This window comes from Eptesicus fuscus, chromosome 1, assembly GCF_027574615.1.
Source record: "Eptesicus fuscus isolate TK198812 chromosome 1, DD_ASM_mEF_20220401, whole genome shotgun sequence".
Lineage (NCBI taxonomy): Eukaryota > Metazoa > Chordata > Mammalia > Chiroptera > Vespertilionidae > Eptesicus > Eptesicus fuscus.
Genome location: NC_072473.1, coordinates 113,760,104 through 113,779,007, shown reverse-complemented (window position 1 = coordinate 113,779,007; position 18,904 = coordinate 113,760,104). Strand labels below are relative to the sequence as shown.

The 18,904-nt window shown below is 40.3% G+C and overlaps 1 protein-coding gene across 2 annotated transcripts in view; it reads left to right on the top strand.

The window, feature by feature from the left end:
• OCRL (OCRL inositol polyphosphate-5-phosphatase) overlaps window positions 1–18,904 on the top strand; it is a 50,721-nt gene that overhangs the window by 19,621 nt on the left and 12,196 nt on the right. For both annotated transcript variants that reach the window (XM_008153907.3, XM_008153906.3), the window contains exons 13-18: window positions 1,961–2,072; window positions 4,694–4,803; window positions 6,236–6,371; window positions 9,622–9,732; window positions 10,349–10,514; window positions 10,781–11,016. In XM_008153907.3, coding sequence (XP_008152129.1) covers window positions 1,961–2,072; window positions 4,694–4,803; window positions 6,236–6,371; window positions 9,622–9,732; window positions 10,349–10,514; window positions 10,781–11,016 — 871 coding nt within the window. The remainder of the gene's footprint in view (window positions 1–1,960; window positions 2,073–4,693; window positions 4,804–6,235; window positions 6,372–9,621; window positions 9,733–10,348; window positions 10,515–10,780; window positions 11,017–18,904) is intronic.

Below are 18,904 nucleotides of genomic sequence, written 5' to 3'. Positions count from 1 at the left end.
CTCTACTCTCCCCAGCCAATCCCTCTCTCCAGAGGAAACCACTACTAACAGTTTGATGTGTATCCTTCTAAGTCCATGCTGTCCAATATGACAGCCAGGAGCCAGGGGTGGCTGGGGTTCTGAAAAGCAGCTAAGCTGAGCGGAGATGGGCTAATAAGCATAAACTATACAGTGGATTTCAGAGATTTGGGAAAACATGTCAAATATCTAAAATTTTTAGTATTGATTACATGATGAAATGATAATAACTTGGATATATTGAGTTAAATGAAATTTATTGTTAAAGTTATTTTCACTTGTTTCTTTTACTTTTTAAATGAAACGACTAAAAAATTTACAATTACATTTGTGATGTGCATTGTATTTCTTTTGAATAGTGCTGTTCTAGACTTTTCTTTATGCACATACAAGCACACGCTTATTATATGGGACTATATTGTCCTATTTATTGTGGATCTCTTTTTAAGCCAGTATATATAGATCCAGATTGTTCTTTTAATACCTGTGAATCATTAAGAATAGGAGTGGTGGAGATTTAAAGACCCCAATGGATCAATATGAGAGAAAGTTTAGTGAAGAATGGGACTTAATAAGGATAGAAGCAGAAATCAATTGAGGAATGGGTTGGGTGGTAGAAAATGATCAGTTGTAATGAAATTAATACTGGTACTTGAAATTCTGAGAGGATGATGTGGTTTAGAATAAGTGGTTTGAGATGGGAATTGTAGGAAAACAAAAGATAATCTCAGGGTATTAGAATCAATAGAGAGTCGGGTAACTGAGGAAAGAGTAGGGAAGGATAGTGATGTTGGCCTGTTTTCATATTGTCTCAATAATTAGGATCAGATGGAATTCTGTTTCACAGCGGCAAAGTCAAGGCCTTAGCATTAATGGTCATAAAGTTGCCCTGAAGTTCCATAAATTTATTTCCCCAGGATTCCAGAAATTCCATGTTGCACTTAAGATTGGCAAAGAGACTCATTCAGTGCTTGAGTATCTCACAGGAGAATCCATTTTGGTATGGTAATTTCAAGATCTCACCTATGGGGTTCTCAGCACATGTAGGGGCCTGTTGGTGTGATTGGGAGCCTGAGGATACCATGGGAGCTTATAGATTCCCAACATATTTCAGTCTCCTTTCTGCTTGGGATTTGGAGCACAGATCTGGGGCAGGGGTAGACAGATTGGCTGCAGCAGAGAGCCCTGGACCCAATTTTTCGAGTGAGCCCTGCCTGGGAGAGGTGTCATTCAGACCACGCAGACCTTAGTGGAGAGCCTGCAGAATCCAGGGCTTCTAGAGGCAGAAAACATTCAGATTCTCTTCCCTTAGAGACCTGGCAAGCAGCCAGGCAAAATTTTGAAGCTAGTCCAGCAAATAAACTACATGCTTCTCTCAGGCAGTTAACTCCTTGGCTTCTGAATCCCATACATATACTGTGTTATTTCCCCGTCATTGTTCTTCATGTTTGGAGTGCCTACCCTCCTGCCTATTTTATAATCCCTAGTCCCTCTCAGGTATTGATAGTGCTTTCCCCTAAAGGGAAATTACAGCTTCAGCCCCTTGTCAGATGGTGACAAACAAATCCTTATCAATAATCTGCCCATTTTTCTTCTCTGATTGATGCTAATTATGGCTACTTCTGTTCATATATTTCTCTTTTTTAAATGTTTATTAAATTGATTGGGGTGACATTGGTCAGCATGAACATATAGGTTTCAGGTGTGAGTTTCAGTGTTACACAATCTATATATTGCACTGTGTGCCTACCACCGAAAGTCAAATCTACTCCTGTCACCATATATTAGGACCCTCCTCCCTCCTTCCCTCTAGCAATCACCACACTGTTTGTGTTCATGAATTTTAGTTTTATATCCCACATATGAGTGAAATCATGTAGTTCTTAACTTTTTCTGACTGACTTATTTCACTTAGCATGTTCATATATTTCTTTATCCTCAGTGTGGTCATCTGGTTGGGAGATTTGAACTATAGACTTTGCATGCCTGATGCCAATGAAGTGAAGAGTCTTATTAGCAGGAATGATCTTCCGAGACTCCTGAAATTTGACCAGGTAAGTAAATTTTCATTTTATAGGTACTTTCCTAGATAGCAGATAAAATTGTTATGAGACAGACGTGTGGGAGGTGTGTCTTACTCTAGGAATAGGTGGAAGGGTCTCATTGTCTTGGGAAACAGTGTGATTAGTGATGCAGTGAATGCACACAAGGTTTGTGGTGCTTTTATGAAGCGCTTAGATGGCAGGAGGTGAGATAGTGATAAAGAGTAAATATAAGGTTATTCGTTAACTTTTTATTAAGAAAAGATTTGTGTCAATGAGTTGGAGGATGGGTGGGATGAATTCGAGAACACTTCCTGGAGGAAGTGGGCCTTCAGCCATGTTGATGTGGTTTGGCAGATGGAATAGGGAAAGCTGCTCTATGATTATTTGGCAGGCTCAGCAATAGTTTGGAGGTAAAAGAGGGAAGTCCTATAAGGGAATCGGGAAGCACAGAAGAGGTTTGGGACAAATAACACAGACTGTGGTTTAATGTGAACTGATTGAGAGGTTGGGGTTTGTTAAAACCTGTGGGGAAACTATTGCTTTGGTAATATTTATATAAAACTTGATATTCTGGAACCTAGTTTTCTGTAACTTTGCCTCAGAACCTAGCACATGACTTGAATTTTTGTTTCAGCTTGTGAGTACTGGATGCTAAAAGTGAATGCTTCTTATTTGAATGTCTTTAAATCCTTCCATGAGCCTTTTGATCTGACTTAGTCAAATTTCAGGTGTTTTGCAGTAAATGGTTTTTATAGTGAGCCTTTCTTGGCTGTCTTCCTTCACATTGAGGTTGGTTGGCTAATTTCTTTGCTTGGCTTTATCTACTCTGCCTCCAAGGGGGTTATAGTTGGATTAAATTCTTAGTCTTATGTACTTCTGGTAAAATATTTGAGTGAGGATAACTTTCAAAACAATCTGTAGCTCTTCACTGAATTTGACTTTTGGAATTATCCATTCAACATTTGTGTGGTGTTTTTTTTAATCCTCACCTGACTATATTTTTTTCATTGATTTTTAGAGAGAGTGGGAGAAAGGGGGAGAGACAGAGAGAGAAACATCGATGTAAGAGAGACACATTGATTGCCTCCCACAAGCGCCCCAACTAGGGCCGGGATCGAGCCTGTAACTAAGGTACGTACCCTTGACCAGAATAGAAGCTGGTGACCCTTCAGTTTGTGGGCTGATGCTCTAACCACTGAACAATGGGCTAGAACTATGTGTTTTGTTTTTGTTTTTGTTTTAGAAAGAGAGAGGGAGAGGGAGAGAGAGATATAGCAATAACAATGATGGGAGAGAATAATTGAATGGCTGCCTCCTGCACACCCCACACTGGGCATCGAGCCTGAAACCTGGGCATGTGCCCTGACCAGGAATCGAACCATGGCTTCCTGGTTCATAGGCCGATGTTCAACCACTGAGCCATACCAGCTGGGTATGTGTGCTTTTTTAAAAGTAAAATTGTGCTAGATGGTTCTTGTCCAACTTCAGGAATTTAGGACTATTCAGATTTAATAGGAATGTGCCCTGACCAGGAATCGAACCATGGCTTCCTGGTTCATAGGCCGATGTTCAACCACTGAGCCATACCAGCTGGGTATGTGTGCTTTTTTAAAAGTAAAATTGTGCTAGATGGTTCTTGTCCAACTTCAGGAATTTAGGACTATTCAGATTTAATTTTTCCATTTTACCTGACTATTATTACCAATAAATAATCAGCAGTGTGCTCATAATGAGCATCCTATATGTTGGTGAGCTTGAGTGCTATGGGAATTACATGATTCAATTCATAAGGTACAGAAATTTTATTTATATATTTTGACAGTTGGAAAGGCTGTGGAACTAGCTACTTAGAAATGGCCAATCAATCAGATTGTCACTTATATTAAGACTAGAGGCCTGGTGCATGAAATTCGTGCACAGGTGCAGTCCCTAGGCCTGGCCAGAGATCAAAGCATGAGCGTCTGGCGTGGAAGGGCAGGTCCCAGCTGACCTCTGGGTCCTGGGCAGCACCTGGGCCCCTAGGCCCCCATGTGACCCCTCCACCTGAGTCACAGCGCCCAAGTCCCCCTGGAGATGTGGTGAGTGTGGCCGGATGCCACAGTCTGGGATGCAATGTGGGCCTCTGGCCACCCAACGGCGCAGCACGTAAGCTGGGCGGGCAGCGCACTCTCTCCCAGCTGGCCTCGCAGACCAGCTTCTGCACAAACCCATGGGGAGCCTGACTGACCCCTGCGGTCCTGGCAGCTGTAGCCCGGCTCACCAGGAAGACCCCGCACATGTGCGGGGCAGGCTCCTCATGGGCGCCTGGCACCTGAGTGTGGGGGCTTCCCTGGCATGTGAGCCCTGGCATCCCGGGGGAGGGTAGCAGGGGAAGTGAGAGCGAGCTCCGCGGACACCCTGCATTCTCAGCGCACCTCTGTCCCCGTCAACCCCGCCCCCAGGTAGCCCACGAGAGGTCATAGCACATTGCCACCAATGCCTGCCATGTTCTGTGCCACCCCCTGGTGGTCACCACACGTCATAGCAAGTGGTCAAACTCCTGGTCAAGGGGACAATTTGCATATTAGGCTTTTATTATATAGGATAAGGTGGTGTGACCCTGCTTATGTGATGCTTCTTTCTATTTGTAGCTAAATATTCAGCGCACACAGAAAAAGGCTTTTGCTGACTTCACTGAAGGGGAAATCAGGTTTATCCCCACTTATAAGTATGACTCCAAAACAGACCGATGGGATTCCAGGTAAAGTAGCAAAAGCCTCCTCGTGGAATAGGTTAAGGCCTGATTTTATTTCTGCCCCCCATGGTGGTGAAGGGCTAGGAAATTTTTAGGTAATGCCAGAAGCAGATATAAAACACCTAATGGTCCAGTGCTATTATAGAAGAGTTTTTAATTCACGTGAACTCAAAGATGAGCATATTTTTAAAAAGCATAACTTCTATATCAGGGCTGTGGCAGTCTTATGGACTATCTGCAGTACCTTATTTCTCTCACCCTGGCAGACTTGCTTAGATTTTGACCTTCCTGATCTCACCCCTGTTTCCTTAACTATTGCCCTTTTTCAAACTGTTTCTTAACTATTTGACTCAAGACACCAGAAGATAAAAACAAAAAGCCATGGAAGTTCTTCCAGCACAGTGGTTCTCAGTCCTGAGTACACTTTAGAATCTCTTGGGGGACTTTAAACAATACTGATGTCTGGGCCCAACATCTGCAGCTGCCAGAGAAAGCTGAGACCCACTGTCTGGGGGACCTTTGTTTCCTAATTACCCCTAGTAAAGTGCCATTGTCAGTACATTTCTGGTAACTATTTGTCTTCTACCTATTATCTATTTCTTTGTTTCCTAGCTGGCTGAGCCCCTGGACATATTCAGCTTCTTTAGACTCAGGGTGGGGAGGGAGGAGTCTGTACTTCACAGAAGCTGGTCAGAAAGTGAAAGGTGACACTGGCAGAAGATCTGTACTCTTGGCCTTGTTTCTTCCACTCACCTGACTTGAAATTCAACTGAAGAGCTACTGATAAGAACTTATTTGTGTCACCTTCTAGATCAGGTGTTGCTTATTTTGATAGAATGATGAATGGAATTTTTTCCCACCTTTGGTATTCTATGGGCTCTTAAGTATTCAGACTGGCATGCTTAGATGTTAGTTCATTTCTATTAGAAGCTAGACTTGTCCATAAAAATCCAGGTTTAAAGGAGAAATCCAATTACTCATCTCCAGGGAGTAAGCCCAGTCTAGGAATATAGTATTGGATTTTTAGATTTTTATTAGTTGTCTATCTGTTGTGAAGTATCATTGTAGTTTATAGAGCAAAGGAAGAGGACATGTTCTGTATATAATCCTGACCTTCTGAGGATATTTTAAGAAGGTACCATTATACTTTCCCCCAGGACAGTGTTGTTGAAGATGTAATCCTAATCTTTAGGAGCACTGTTTATTCATTCATTAGATAAGTGTTCATTGAACACCTACTTTGCAACAGATACTGTACTAGGGACTGGGAATTCATTGGCAAACAAGCAGACACAGTCCCTTCACAGAGCTTGCAATATAGTAGAGACAATAAAAGTAGGGGTTGGTTAATGAAGGAGAAGTATATAACAAGAGCGTGTGGTAGGTATTACATTCTTGTGTGGTATGTTCTCATTATAATTCCTTTCTTTATTTGCAGTGGGAAATGTCGGGTTCCAGCCTGGTGTGATCGAATTCTTTGGAGAGGAACAAATGTTAATCAGCTTCATTACCGGAGTCACATGGAACTAAAAACCAGTGACCACAAGCCTGTTAGCGCCCTCTTCCTTATTGGGGTAAAGGCTTCTTTGTGTATTCATTTCTTTATGTGTTAAGTATCTATATTATTAAAGTATTCTTTTAGACTCAGAACAGATCAATATTTCAGTGAGCCATAAATGTTTCCATAACCAAACAGTCATTTGCAGCATTGAGAAGTTAGTACCCTTGACCCTCCTAAATGCTATCTCTATGGCTCTTACTCTGCAGGCCTTTTAGTGACACAGATGTTTCTCATGCTGCATAATGGCGAGGGAGTATCCTCAGCCTCCTAAAGTCCTTATACATAAAGGATGAGTGGCTTTTCTTCAGAAATAGTAAGAAGTTGAAGCACCAGGAGAGAGGTTCCTGGTGGAGGGGTGCTGATAGCAGGAGCAAAAGCACAGACTGGTCAGAAGACAACCAAATTTGTATATATGTACTGTACCTTAAGAAGCATATTTTCAGCCCTATAATGAAGTCTTCCCATCCAGGAACACAGGTTTCTCATTTCTTTTTAACTCCATTGTACCCTGGGCTGGGTAAATGGCCAATTATTTAACTTTTTGTCTCTGTTGTGAGTAAAGCTTTTGTTTTCACATTGTATATTCTAGCTGTGTGTTATTAGTATGCAGGTTATATCTTGGGATTGTGTTGATTTATTACAGCTAGTACATTTAGATGATTTCCTGTAGATTTTCCAGACCTTCAGTCATGTAATCTGTAAGAATCTGTATAGTGCAGTGCTTGATAGAATGGATTTTATAGCTAGAACTGCTTAGATTCAATTCCCAGCCCAACCACTTTCTGTGTAACCATGGAAAATGTATATAACATCTCTATGCCTTAGTTTTATCCTCTACAAAATGGGGTTAAAATAGTACCTACTTATGAGGATTAATGAGGTAAGACAAGCCAAACAGCATAGGAGGATAATTACTTTCCTCTGAGTATATGTTGATTTGGGGGGTTTCTGAGATAGGTTATCACTAACATGTCTTATCCTACTCCTGTATTAAAGGGGAATGAATTTGAGGTATTTCTTTTATGTACAAAATTAGTTTTTTCATCTTAAAACAGATTCTAAATTTTATTGAGGCAATCATGACTTCACTTTTGTGCATTTTGAAATTTTAAAATAATAATAAATGTTCCTCAAATAGTAGCTAGTGTGTGCCAGGGTCTGTGTAAGGCAATTTACACACATCTCATTTACTCCTTCCAATAATGCTTTGAGTTAAATATTTCTCATTTAACAGATGAGCAAATGGAGAACCAATGCATTTAAATAACTTCTTTAAGAGCATTCAGCTAGAAGGATTGCTGAAATTCAAATCTGTTAACTCTGTTTAACTCCCAAGCCTACTAGTATAGATGTTCTTTCCATTACCCCACAATGCTTCTATAGGTCTAAAGAACTTACTGACTAGATATGCCTTCAGATACTACTTTTAGCCCACCTAATTTCTAGTTTGTACTTTGTGGGCTACCCTGTTTTATTATTTGAGTTCTCTTAATCCATTTTTTAAAGGATGTCTTTCCTGAAACACTATCTTTCTGATTTAATCAGTTAAGCTTGGCTTTTTTGTTTGTATTTCTTTTCAGAACCTTGGAATATTTGTAATACTCCATACGTTTTACTTCATAGCTTCTAGCAGGATATTTTTCATGCTTCCTGTCTATCTTTAATTAAGGTCTATTAAGGTCTATCTTTCTAGTTTTTACTACTTTTTAAATTACACAGGAATTCAAAAGTTCTTTCTCTTTAAAATTAAATTATGTAAGCAAAATTTATAGATAAGGCTGAAGATCTTCAATTCCTTTTCTATCCCTTTTCCCCCCTTTGATCAAACTCCCACTCCCCAGCTAAGCCAACTACCCTTATGAATTTATATCTTTCTAGACCAGTACTGTCCAATAGGTCTTTCTGTGATGATGGAAATGTTCTAGATCTATCCTGTCCAGTACAGTAGCTACCAGCTGAAGGCAGCTATTGATCACTTGAAGTGTGACTAGTGTGACTTAGGGAACTGAATTTTCAATTCTGTTCACTTTGAAATAACTTAAAGGTCCCTATGTGACAATTATATTGGACAGCACAGTTCTAGACCTTTACATATGCTTTTCTGTTTACCCGCAGATGTTTGCTCAGCTTTGATGTTTTTATTTTCCATATTTGCTTTACAACCTCTAACTGCCTTCATACTGAATTTGTGAAGTTTTCTATTCTAAAAAGAAATTTGGATCTCAATAAGTTAAAATGCTGTGTTAATTATGTTCATTTTTGGCTTTGATTTGTATGAAATCTTAATAGTGAAAAAAAACAGCTATGTCAGGAAGCTGAAAGTGCTGTGTCAGATAGGAGGATTTTTGATCTTTTGGTCAGGATGACTCATTTTTCTGTTATCATGCTTTTAGTCTAATCTAGGACATTTTGGGTCAGCTGTTTTCTAAAATGGCCATAGGCTCCATTTACTAACATACCTTTATCATTATGAATAATCTGACTGTTGATATCATGATTCTTGGCATTGTGCATAGCAGCTAAGAAAGTTAAACGCTTTAATCATATTTTCTGCTATTTCAGCACTTTATGACCATTGTTAGAAACAATAATAGGTATGTTTTGACACTGTCATTTTGTACAGTTCAGGAAATCACTTAGAAAATCATCACATTTTCTCCACCCCCAAATAACCATAGAAAAAGAAACTATTCTTTTCAAATATGTTATTATTTCCAAGCTTCTTAGCACAGAGGTTTCACTTTTTTAGGAAGTTAATCAATTAACCTTACTTTCATCTTAAAGTGTGTGATTCTCTAATGTTTAGTTTCATTTATGTTTGCCTTAGTCACTTTAAAAAATGTTTTTATTGATTTTAGAGAGAGTAGAAAAGAGAGAGAGAAACATTGATTGGTTGCCTCCTGCATGCACCCCAAACTGGGATCGCCCCCACAACCTGGGTATGTGCACTGACCGGGAATTCAACCAGAGACCTTTCGGTGCATGAGATGACGCTCAAACCAACTGAGCCACACTGGTCAGGGCTGCTTTAGTGATCTTTTAAAAATTGTTAGATTCTTAGAGATATTTGAGAGCCCATAAGACTAAAATAAGGGTCTCAGGCAAAAGTTTGTATGGAGTGGGATAACAGAGAATGTTGAGGATGTTGTTTGAACCACAGTTTATTTTAAATGATTGCTGTAATGACCAGTTGTAATTGTTAGGTAGTCTCAAAAGATGAACTAGGAGCATGTAAGACTGAAAAGAGGTTTGTTTTCTTTCAGGTGAAGGTTGTTGATGAACGGAGGTATCGGAAAGTGTTTGAAGATAGTGTACGCATTATGGACAGAATGGAAAATGATTTCCTTCCTTCCTTAGAAATCAGCAGGAGGGAGGTGAGCAAAAACACAAGCCAGCCTCTTCTGCTGCCCATGGTGGTTAACACAGGGAAAACTATGTGACTTAGAGAAGGCAACAGAGCAAAATGGTGAAGACAATATCTGCTGAAGTCAGACTGCCTACATTCCAGTCCCAGCACTGCCATTTAGTAGATTTATGACCACGGCTAGTATCTTACCCTTTTAGAACTACAGTTTCCTTTTCTGGATAAAGGGGTAGTTGTGAGGATTACACAAGATAATACATGTGAAGCTCTTAAAACAGTGCCTGGTACAAAATAAGCCCTCAGGTTTTAGCTACTCTTAATATTTTAGAGTTGCTGACTAATTCATATCTCAGGAACCCTGACCCAAGGTTAGATTATCCTGTTAGTATCCCAGGAACAATCAGAGTAGCCTAGAGAAGTAGCAAGGACTGCCTAACTCTGCTGCTGGTATGAGCATAGTAATATATGAGAGGGGATAGTGTACATCTGGCTCAGTTGGTGAGTGTGTACGGCAGTTGCATACTTGGTTAATAATTACCTCATTCTTTATTTATATTTTCTATGGAATAATCCAACTGACTTACTTCCCCTACTAGTGATGCATGTTTGTGTCTGTCCTTCCTCAGTTTGTGTTTACCAATGTGAAGTTTCGGCAACTACAAAAGGAGAAGTTTCGTATCACCAACAATGGACAGGTTCCCTGTCATTTTTCTTTCATCCGAAAGCTTAATGACAGCCAATACTGCAAGCCATGGCTTCGGGCTGAACCTTATCAGGGCTACTTGGAGCCAAGTGAGTTTTTCCTTTACCATTGTCTCTGCTTGTGATGTACCATCTCCTCATGACTCCCATATCACCTCCCTTTGTTTAACTTCTTGTTCTCTAACCACATGTCTCTTACCTTCACCGTCAGTATATTGGGATACCTCTTTTGTGTGTCCAGTCTCTGCTTTGTTAGTTGATGATTTTTTAGAGGATATTCCTTCTGTTATTTCTCATCCCCATTTTGTTTTCCCCTTGGAAGTTTCTTTTACCATGTGTCATCTCTTATATTTCAGATGAGACAGTAGACATTTCCCTTGATGTGTATGTCAGCAAAGACTCTGTGACCATCCTGAACTCAGGGGAAGATAAAATTGAAGATATTCTTGTCCTTCACCTGAATGGAGGCAAAGATTACTTTTTGACCATCAGTGGAAATTACCTCCCCAGTTGTTTTGGTACATCCTTAGAGGCTTTGTGCCGAATGAAAAGACCAATCCGAGAAGTTCCTGTTACCAAACTCATAGACTTGGTAAGAAACATCCTAAGATATGAACCTCCTTTAGATATACTTTTCACAGTACTTAAGTGATGTCCTCATTGTCTCTTTGCTTTCTTTTTTTGTTGGGGGTGTGGTGGGACTGTGGCGGGCTGTCATGTGATAAATGAGACTGTCACTTACTCTAGCACTACTTTCATTAGATTAACCCTTTGCACTCGCTTGCTTTTTTCTCGATTCCTTTATTCTAATGCTAACCGTGTCGAGTCACACTCAACATCCGAGTGCAAAAGGTTAAGCCTAAACGGAAAGAGGAAAGGGTAATCTGTAATAGGCTCTTGTCAAGAATATAATAGGTAATATTAAAATCACTGAATTAGATTAAAGGTTCCCTTCTCAAAGATATGATGCTTGTTTGTTACCCTCTTCATACTTCCAAGTCACTTTTGTATAAATTGGCATGTATATGAGGTACAGTAGGTGGGAGAAGCAGTATTATGCTCATTAAACATATGAGAAAACTGAGGCACAGAGACAGTAACTTTTCCAGAGTGGAATAAGTTAAGACAAAATCTGTCACCCAGATTTTCTGACTCCCAGTCCACTGCTCCTCGCTATATCTTATCTAATCTAAGTCAAACTTGGCTGCTTATTGCAGCCCAGGCCTGTATGTGAACCTCAGAATGACTGCCTCAGAAGCCCTGGGGTCGTTACGCAAGTGCAGGTACCTCCCCTGACCTCTGGCAACAGAATCAGAATCTCAGGGTGTGAGGGCCAGGAATCTGCACGTATCAGCATTCCAGAAGATTATAATGTTCACAAAAGTTTGACACATGGTGACTCTCTTAAGAAAGGAAAGGTGAAGGATTTCCCCTTCCCTGTCACTAAGCTGTAATTATTAGTGTCCTTATGGAGGAAAGTTATATTATCTTTAGGAACATACATTGATTTATTAACAAGTTCATCCTATTAAGTTTTCTTCTGAACGAATGTATTGTTGGATTTGTGTGCAGACCTCTTTAGGCTATAAAAGTATATCCTTGATCTTTTGCCAAAGAAAAGTAGATGACGTGACAGCCCTGCGTTATCACTACCATTAGAATTCACTTGATCCTTTTGCCTGGCCAGAGCATGATTGTATCATCTAGCTAGAGGGCTGGGCCAGCAGGCAGACTGCTGGCTTGTCTGCCTGTGATCTGTTCTGTTGCCATGGGATTGTTTTAGCTATGACTCAGATGGCAGATTAAAGTACTTGAGTCCAGTCCCAGCATTCTTTCTTGGAATTACACGTATTTCCCTAGAGCCCTTATGACTGAGGGTATTACCCCCATCCAAGAGAAAACCATTTTCTTCAGAAATTCATATCCTGACATTCTGTTATTTTTCAGACTTGTTTTTTCTTCTACCATCATAGTTCTGTCTTTCAAATTTAACATTTAACCTTTTAGAATATATTCTAAATGAAGTTGTTTTTCTTTTTCTCATACCCTCTTATCTCTATTGCAAACACTATTTCCAGCTTTCTTTGTTTCAACTTTTTATTATGAAAATGGCAAATGTGCAGAAAAATTGAAAGAACACTACATCCCTGGCCAGGTGGCTCAGATGGTTGGAGTTTCATCCCGTACACCAAAAGGTTGTGAGTTCGATTCCCTATCAGGGCACATACCTAGGTTGTGGGTTCGAACCCCGGTCAGGGCATGTATGTGAGGCAACCAGGAGACGTTTCTCTTTCACGTCAATGTTTCTTTCTCTCTGCCCCCTTCCTCTGTCTCTGAAATCAATAAAAACATATCCTCAGCTGAAGATTAAAAAAAAAGAAAGAACAGTACAATGAACACTCACATGCTTTACATACATACAGGAGTGGGGTGGGCAAAAGTAGATTTACAGATGCAATACAAATAAATCATACAATAATTGTTAAATACTAATACAAGAATAAACTGTCGTGTACTCACAACTGTAAACCTACTTTTGCCCACCCTTGTATATATAGAGAGGGGTTTTTTGTGGGTTTTTGTTTGTTTGTTTGTTTTTTGGCTTTTCCATTTGAAATTGAGTGATGATATGTCACTTTCACCAGTGAATATTTCAGCCTGCTTCTCTTAAGGAATAGGACAACTTGTGTATAAGCACAGTAGTACCATTATTATGCCTAAGGAAACTAGGCAGTCCATATCTAGATTTCTCCAGTTGTTCCAAGAGTTATTTTTTGTAGCTTTGTTAAAGCCAAAATCCAATCTGGTTTCATACAGTACATTTGGTGAGATCTTAAGTCTCTTTTAGAGCAGAACAGTTCTCCCTTTTTTTCTTTAATAGAATTGAATTCTTAAGAGTCCAGAACAGCTGTCTAGTCAAGAATACACCATTTCCAAAATTTGATTATTTCCTCTTGATAATTTTTTAAACTTATCCCTTTTTAAAAAAAATATGTTTTTATTGATTTCAGAGAGAGGAAGGGAGAGGAAAAGATAGAAACATCAATGATGAGAGAAAATCATTGATTGGCTACCTCCTGCATGCCCCACACTGGGGATCGAGCCCACAACCCTGGGCATGTGCCCTGACTGGGAATCAAACCAGTGACTTCTTAGTTCATGGGTTGATGTTCAACCACTGAACCATGCCAACTGGGCTAAACTTATCCCTTTAAACTCCCTCCTCCCATCTATTTCCTGTAAACTGGAATCTAGCTTTACTTTTGGTCAGAGTTGGCAAAAGCATTACAATACCCACTGTAATTGTCCCATATTAAAATGACTGGAAGGAGCTCAACAAGCATACAATTTAAAATTTTTATTTAAAATATTATCAGGTAATTTAAACATGTTTGACCATGAATAGGAAGTAGCCAAAATCTTTAGTGGAGTTAATGGCTCTGTAGGAAATCCTTTCCTTCTTTTTGTGCACAAATGATTCAAGGTTTAAAAAAGTAGAACCCTGATCAATTTTTCATTACAAAATTGCTGAGTTCTTATTAAATTGTATATGTGTGGTCATCATTTATTCTTTTAAAGCTTTTATTTTGTAGAATTTAGGGTTTTGATTCTTTTCACAGCCTGTTGCATTTTCGCATTATTAAATTCCTGTATTTCATTGATGGGAAAATTATCCATATTAGTATGGGCAGTAAACAAGAAATCTAACATTATCTGTACCCCAATTGTATTACCTTTCTCACTCTTGATTTTGCCCTTCTGAAATGCGTTGTTCCAAGTCTCAAGATGATATATTTCATATCCCATGAGGTGATGCTATTAATAATGGTATCTGTTGTCATCTTTGTATTATTTAATCTAAATTTGAGTGAAACAAGACATGAGTTCAGTGCCTGTGTTGACTCTCCATGTACAATTTCAGAAAGATTCTTGTGCCAAACCCTCTTGGCATGAGTACTTTCATTCTTCATTCCCATCTCAATGACAGTGACTTTGCCCCTCTAGAATAGTTGGGATTAGCCCAAGTAGCAAGCAGGAGAATCTGTTTGTAATTATTTTTATTCTTTTTCAGAATTAAGATAAGACTTTTATGGTTTATTAAGATTAGCATATAATCACCAGTATTTACTTATTACACATTGGATATAAAGTACTATGGAGTTTATGTGGTAATGAAAGTTTTCTTGTATGTACAATATGGCTAAATTCTAAATCAAGGTTAATAGGGAGTTCGGTTAGAGATGATGTAAACATTAACCACCTTTACTGGCTAATGTCCAGTGTGTTTGGGAAGTCAATATTTTGGAATGTCATTTAGAATGAGAGTTATGGAGCTTGTAATTTGTGTTAATAATAGATTCCTTTCCTGAGCTGTTTATTCAAGCCCTTATATGCTATAAAAGCTTATTGATTAACCAGCTAATCTTTGTAAAAATCAATCTCAAAATCAGCCTATTTTGGCTTTAATGAATATTTCGTGCATGTAGTATTAACATCACTAGAAATTAGTTCAGCACCTAAGAATAAAGTGGACTAGGAAAGTGTTTTGGGGTATGTCATAGAAGTGTTTTGAGTCAAGTCCCCAAATATTTAAGAAACATGTACTAATATATTAGGTAAGCAGGCTCTTCCAGGCATAAGGGACATAGTACATTAAGGTTAAAAGATGAAAGTGAAAAGTTATAAGATTTCCCTGGGAAGAGTGTATATTAAAGATAAGAGTGTGTGGAGCTGGTTAGGTAGGGTGGGGACCGGGAATAGAGAGTCTCAAAGTCAACAGATGAGTTTATAGAAGAGCCAGAGAGCATCTAGAGCCAGCAGGAGGCTTTGATAAGTGGTGTGAGCTTGTAAATGGACACATTAGGAGGAACATTCCAGTGTTGCTTGTAGACTAAACTACAAGTTTGTAATTTGTGTTAACAATAGAAATCTTGTGATTTTTTACTTTTACCGTTAACCTTAATTCACTATGTCCCTTATGTAGAGGAGAGCAGATTTGAATGCACCAGATCTGGTTTAAGGTTTGACTTGTAAATACAGAGATGGGACAAGTTGAGTGGTGGGTAGACAAACTGTACTTGCTTGGGGACATGTCTATTAGGAAAATAATATCAAAATTTTAATATAACAAGAAAAACAACTTGGTGGTTAATTCATCTCCAGTGATTTCTCTACTAGGTGTTTCCTTTGTATTACTAATCTAACCATCCATTTCTTATCCTGTTAGGTGTATGATTTGTGTTTCTTCTCTTTAATTTCACAGGAAGCAATCCTTTCTAGAACATCAATATCATTCAGTTTTCTGATTTTAATTTCTAAATTTGAATCTGCCTCTAAATGACTCTTTTACATTATTTTAGCTGCACTTACTACTAGGGAAATTCTTCTCAGGGTATATGCTGGGGTAAAGAATGATTTGCTATACATTTCTAGTGTGCCAATGTTGCCCCACTGAGGAAATCCTGAACGAGGTTCCCTTTTTAAATGTGGTCAATGGTATAGCCTTTTGCAGAGAGTGGGCAGGTCAGTTGAACTAAGGAATTAGCAATAACCATAGGACTACCTTACGAGTATGCTGTTTGTTAGTGGGGGCTAAGTGGTGCTTCTATTTTCAGACTTGAGCCTAGTGTTGAAATAACTGTAATTTACATCCACTTTATGCCTGTAGCCAGGGAAGTAAACTCACAATGTAAATCTACTGCCCATCTAATCAAAATCCTTTTGACTGTTCTTTCAGAGACTGCTCTTGTGCATACATTCTTTTTTTAAAAAAAATATATTATTTTTCGATTTGTAGGTACGGTGTTTACTCTCTCCTTCTTGACACACCTTGATAGCTTTTTGACATTCCCTTTGCCTCTGTATCCTTATCCTTTCATTTCTTCCTCTTCAGGGATGTCAGCTTGGTCTTTCTGTAATACAACTTGGGGCCTGTCACCTCCTTGTTTAAAGGTAGTCAATGGCTCCCCCATGCCTGCTGAATGCAATACAAATTGCTTTACCTGTCACTCAAGGTCCCCCAAAGTCTGACTTCAACACACCTTTTCATATTTATTTCCTACTGTTTTTGTCAACATCTTTCCACGCTCTCCACAAACCTGCTGACTAAATTTTCCCTAATCTCACCTCATTATTTACCGTCTCTGCACCATTGTTTACTTCTGCCCTTACACTTGTAATGTCCTCACTCCATTGCTACCCTTTAACACTGTGAATCTTTTAAGGGCTAGTTAGGTCCCATCTCTGTTGTGAAATGTCCCCCAACTTTCCCAGGTGAAAGCTGTTTCTCTTTCCTTTGAACGCTGTTTTATTTGTTTGTTGGTTTTAACCCTTTACTGAGAACTCATATTTGTAAATTATAACAATATCAGGCCATAAATTCTGGGACTTCTCACCCCAACTCAGTTGCAAAATCAAGAGAGGGACTGTGTCTTTCTTCTCTATGGCCTCATTTTCCTCCTCCCCACCCTCCAGAGGCATTAGCACAGTACCTGGTACTGCTAGTGGTTGCTGCTCAAAGAAAACTGCTTTGAGGGCCTGGTTTGACAGGTTAGTATATAAAAACTCTGCCTAGTTTTACTCATCATATCATGTGGCATGTATTCGTGGGAGAGAAAATTGAGTGTGTCAGATAGGCTAATTCTCTATTTATTACTAAGTAGTCTACACTTGTTTTCATTTTTATTGAATTTATTGGGGTGACACTGGTTAACAAAATTATATAGGTTTAGGCGCACAATTTTACAGCACATCCTCTGTATTGTGTGTTCACCACCACAAGTCAAGTCTCCATCCGTCACCATTTATCCCCCTCCCTTTACTCTCCTCCACCTGCCTCTACCACCCCTCCCCCTGGTAGTCATCACACTGTTGTCCAAGTCTGTGAATTTTTTCTTTTTTCTTTTTTTTTTTTTTGCTCAATCCCTCCACATGTCCATCCCGCATCCCCACACACACAGCTGTCAGCCTGTTCTCTATGAGTCTGTCTGTATTTTGCTTATAAGTAGTCTACATTTTTAAGAAGGTTCTGCTCCATAATTGTGTTAAATTAGATGTTTCGCACTCAGAATTAACTTTTAAATTAAAAGGTATTACAATTATCTATATATATAAAGAGCCAGGGTCGTAACATCCACAATGACCGGAGGCTCAACCAAACACCAGGCTGCGCGCGGGCTGAACTGCTGACCTCTCGGAGAGAGAGAGAGAGAGGCGGGCCTCACCAGCAGCCAAGCCTCTCTCTCTCCCAGAGGTCAGCAGTTCAGCCTGCTCGCCAGCAGCCTGGACCAAACACCAGGCTGTGTGAGCAGCATGCGAGTGGGCTGAACTGCTAACCTCTTGAAGAGAGAGAGAGGCGGGGCTGATCAGCGGCAGCAGCTGCTGGCGAGACCCAGAGAGAAGCAGGGTGATCAGACCCTGCTTCTCTCTCCAGCCCTCGCCAACAGCCAAGCCTCTCTCTTTCTCCCAGAGGTCAGCAGTTCAGCCCGCTCGCCAGCAGCCTGGGGCAGCTGCTGATCAGCCTCACCTCTATGATCAGGCCTGGAGATAGGCCTGGAGATGCTGACTGGCATAGAAACCGACCAATCAGAACCAAATCTGGGTGAAGGGTGAGGAACCAAAGTCTGCCTAGGAGGCGGAGCTTTTGACGCTAACTGGCATAGAAACCGACCAATCAGAACCAAATCTGGGTAAACTGCGAAGGCAGAACCCTAAGGTGGGGGCTGAGGTGGAATTTTAAGGGCAATAGCTGTTTGGTGTAAGGTGTAAGAAAGTGATTCAATTTTTTAATGACCAGTTTGGCAGTATAGTGCATATGGCTGGCTATCAGTCCAGATATAGGGATTATGTGTTTTTGTCTGCCAAGAGCATCTCCTCCTGCTGAAAAAGGCTTCCTCCCCCCAATTTAAGCAATCCTATCCTATATAATCTATCTATACTAATAAAAGGGTAATATGCTAATTAGACCGGGTCGACCAGCCATCTTCCAGACGTCCGACTTCCTTCCAGACAAAGCCATGGTGGTGGAGGCCGAGGCAGAGGCAGTTAGGGGCGATCAGGCCAGCAGGGGAAGGCAGTTGGGAGCAAAATCAGCCCAGCAGGGGAGGGCAGTTGGGGGCGAGATCAGGCCGGTAGGGGAGGGCAGTTAGGGGTGATCAGGCAGGCAGAGGCAGTTAGGGGTGATCAGGCCAGCAGGGGAGAGCAGTTAGGGGCGAGTTCAGGCCAGCAGTGGACGGTAGTTAGGGGCGATCAGGCAGGCAGGGGGCAAGATAGAGGCGATCAGGCCAGCAGGGGGGTAAGGTAGGGGCGATTAAGCCAGCAGGGGTGCAGGGTAGGGGCAATCAGGCCAGCAGGCAGAGGGGTTAGGGGCAATCAGGCCAGCAGGCAGAGGGATTAGGGGCAATCAGGCAGGCAGGCAGGTGAGTGGTTAGGAGCCAGTCATCCTGGATTGCGAGAGGGATATCTGACTGCCAGTCGTCGGA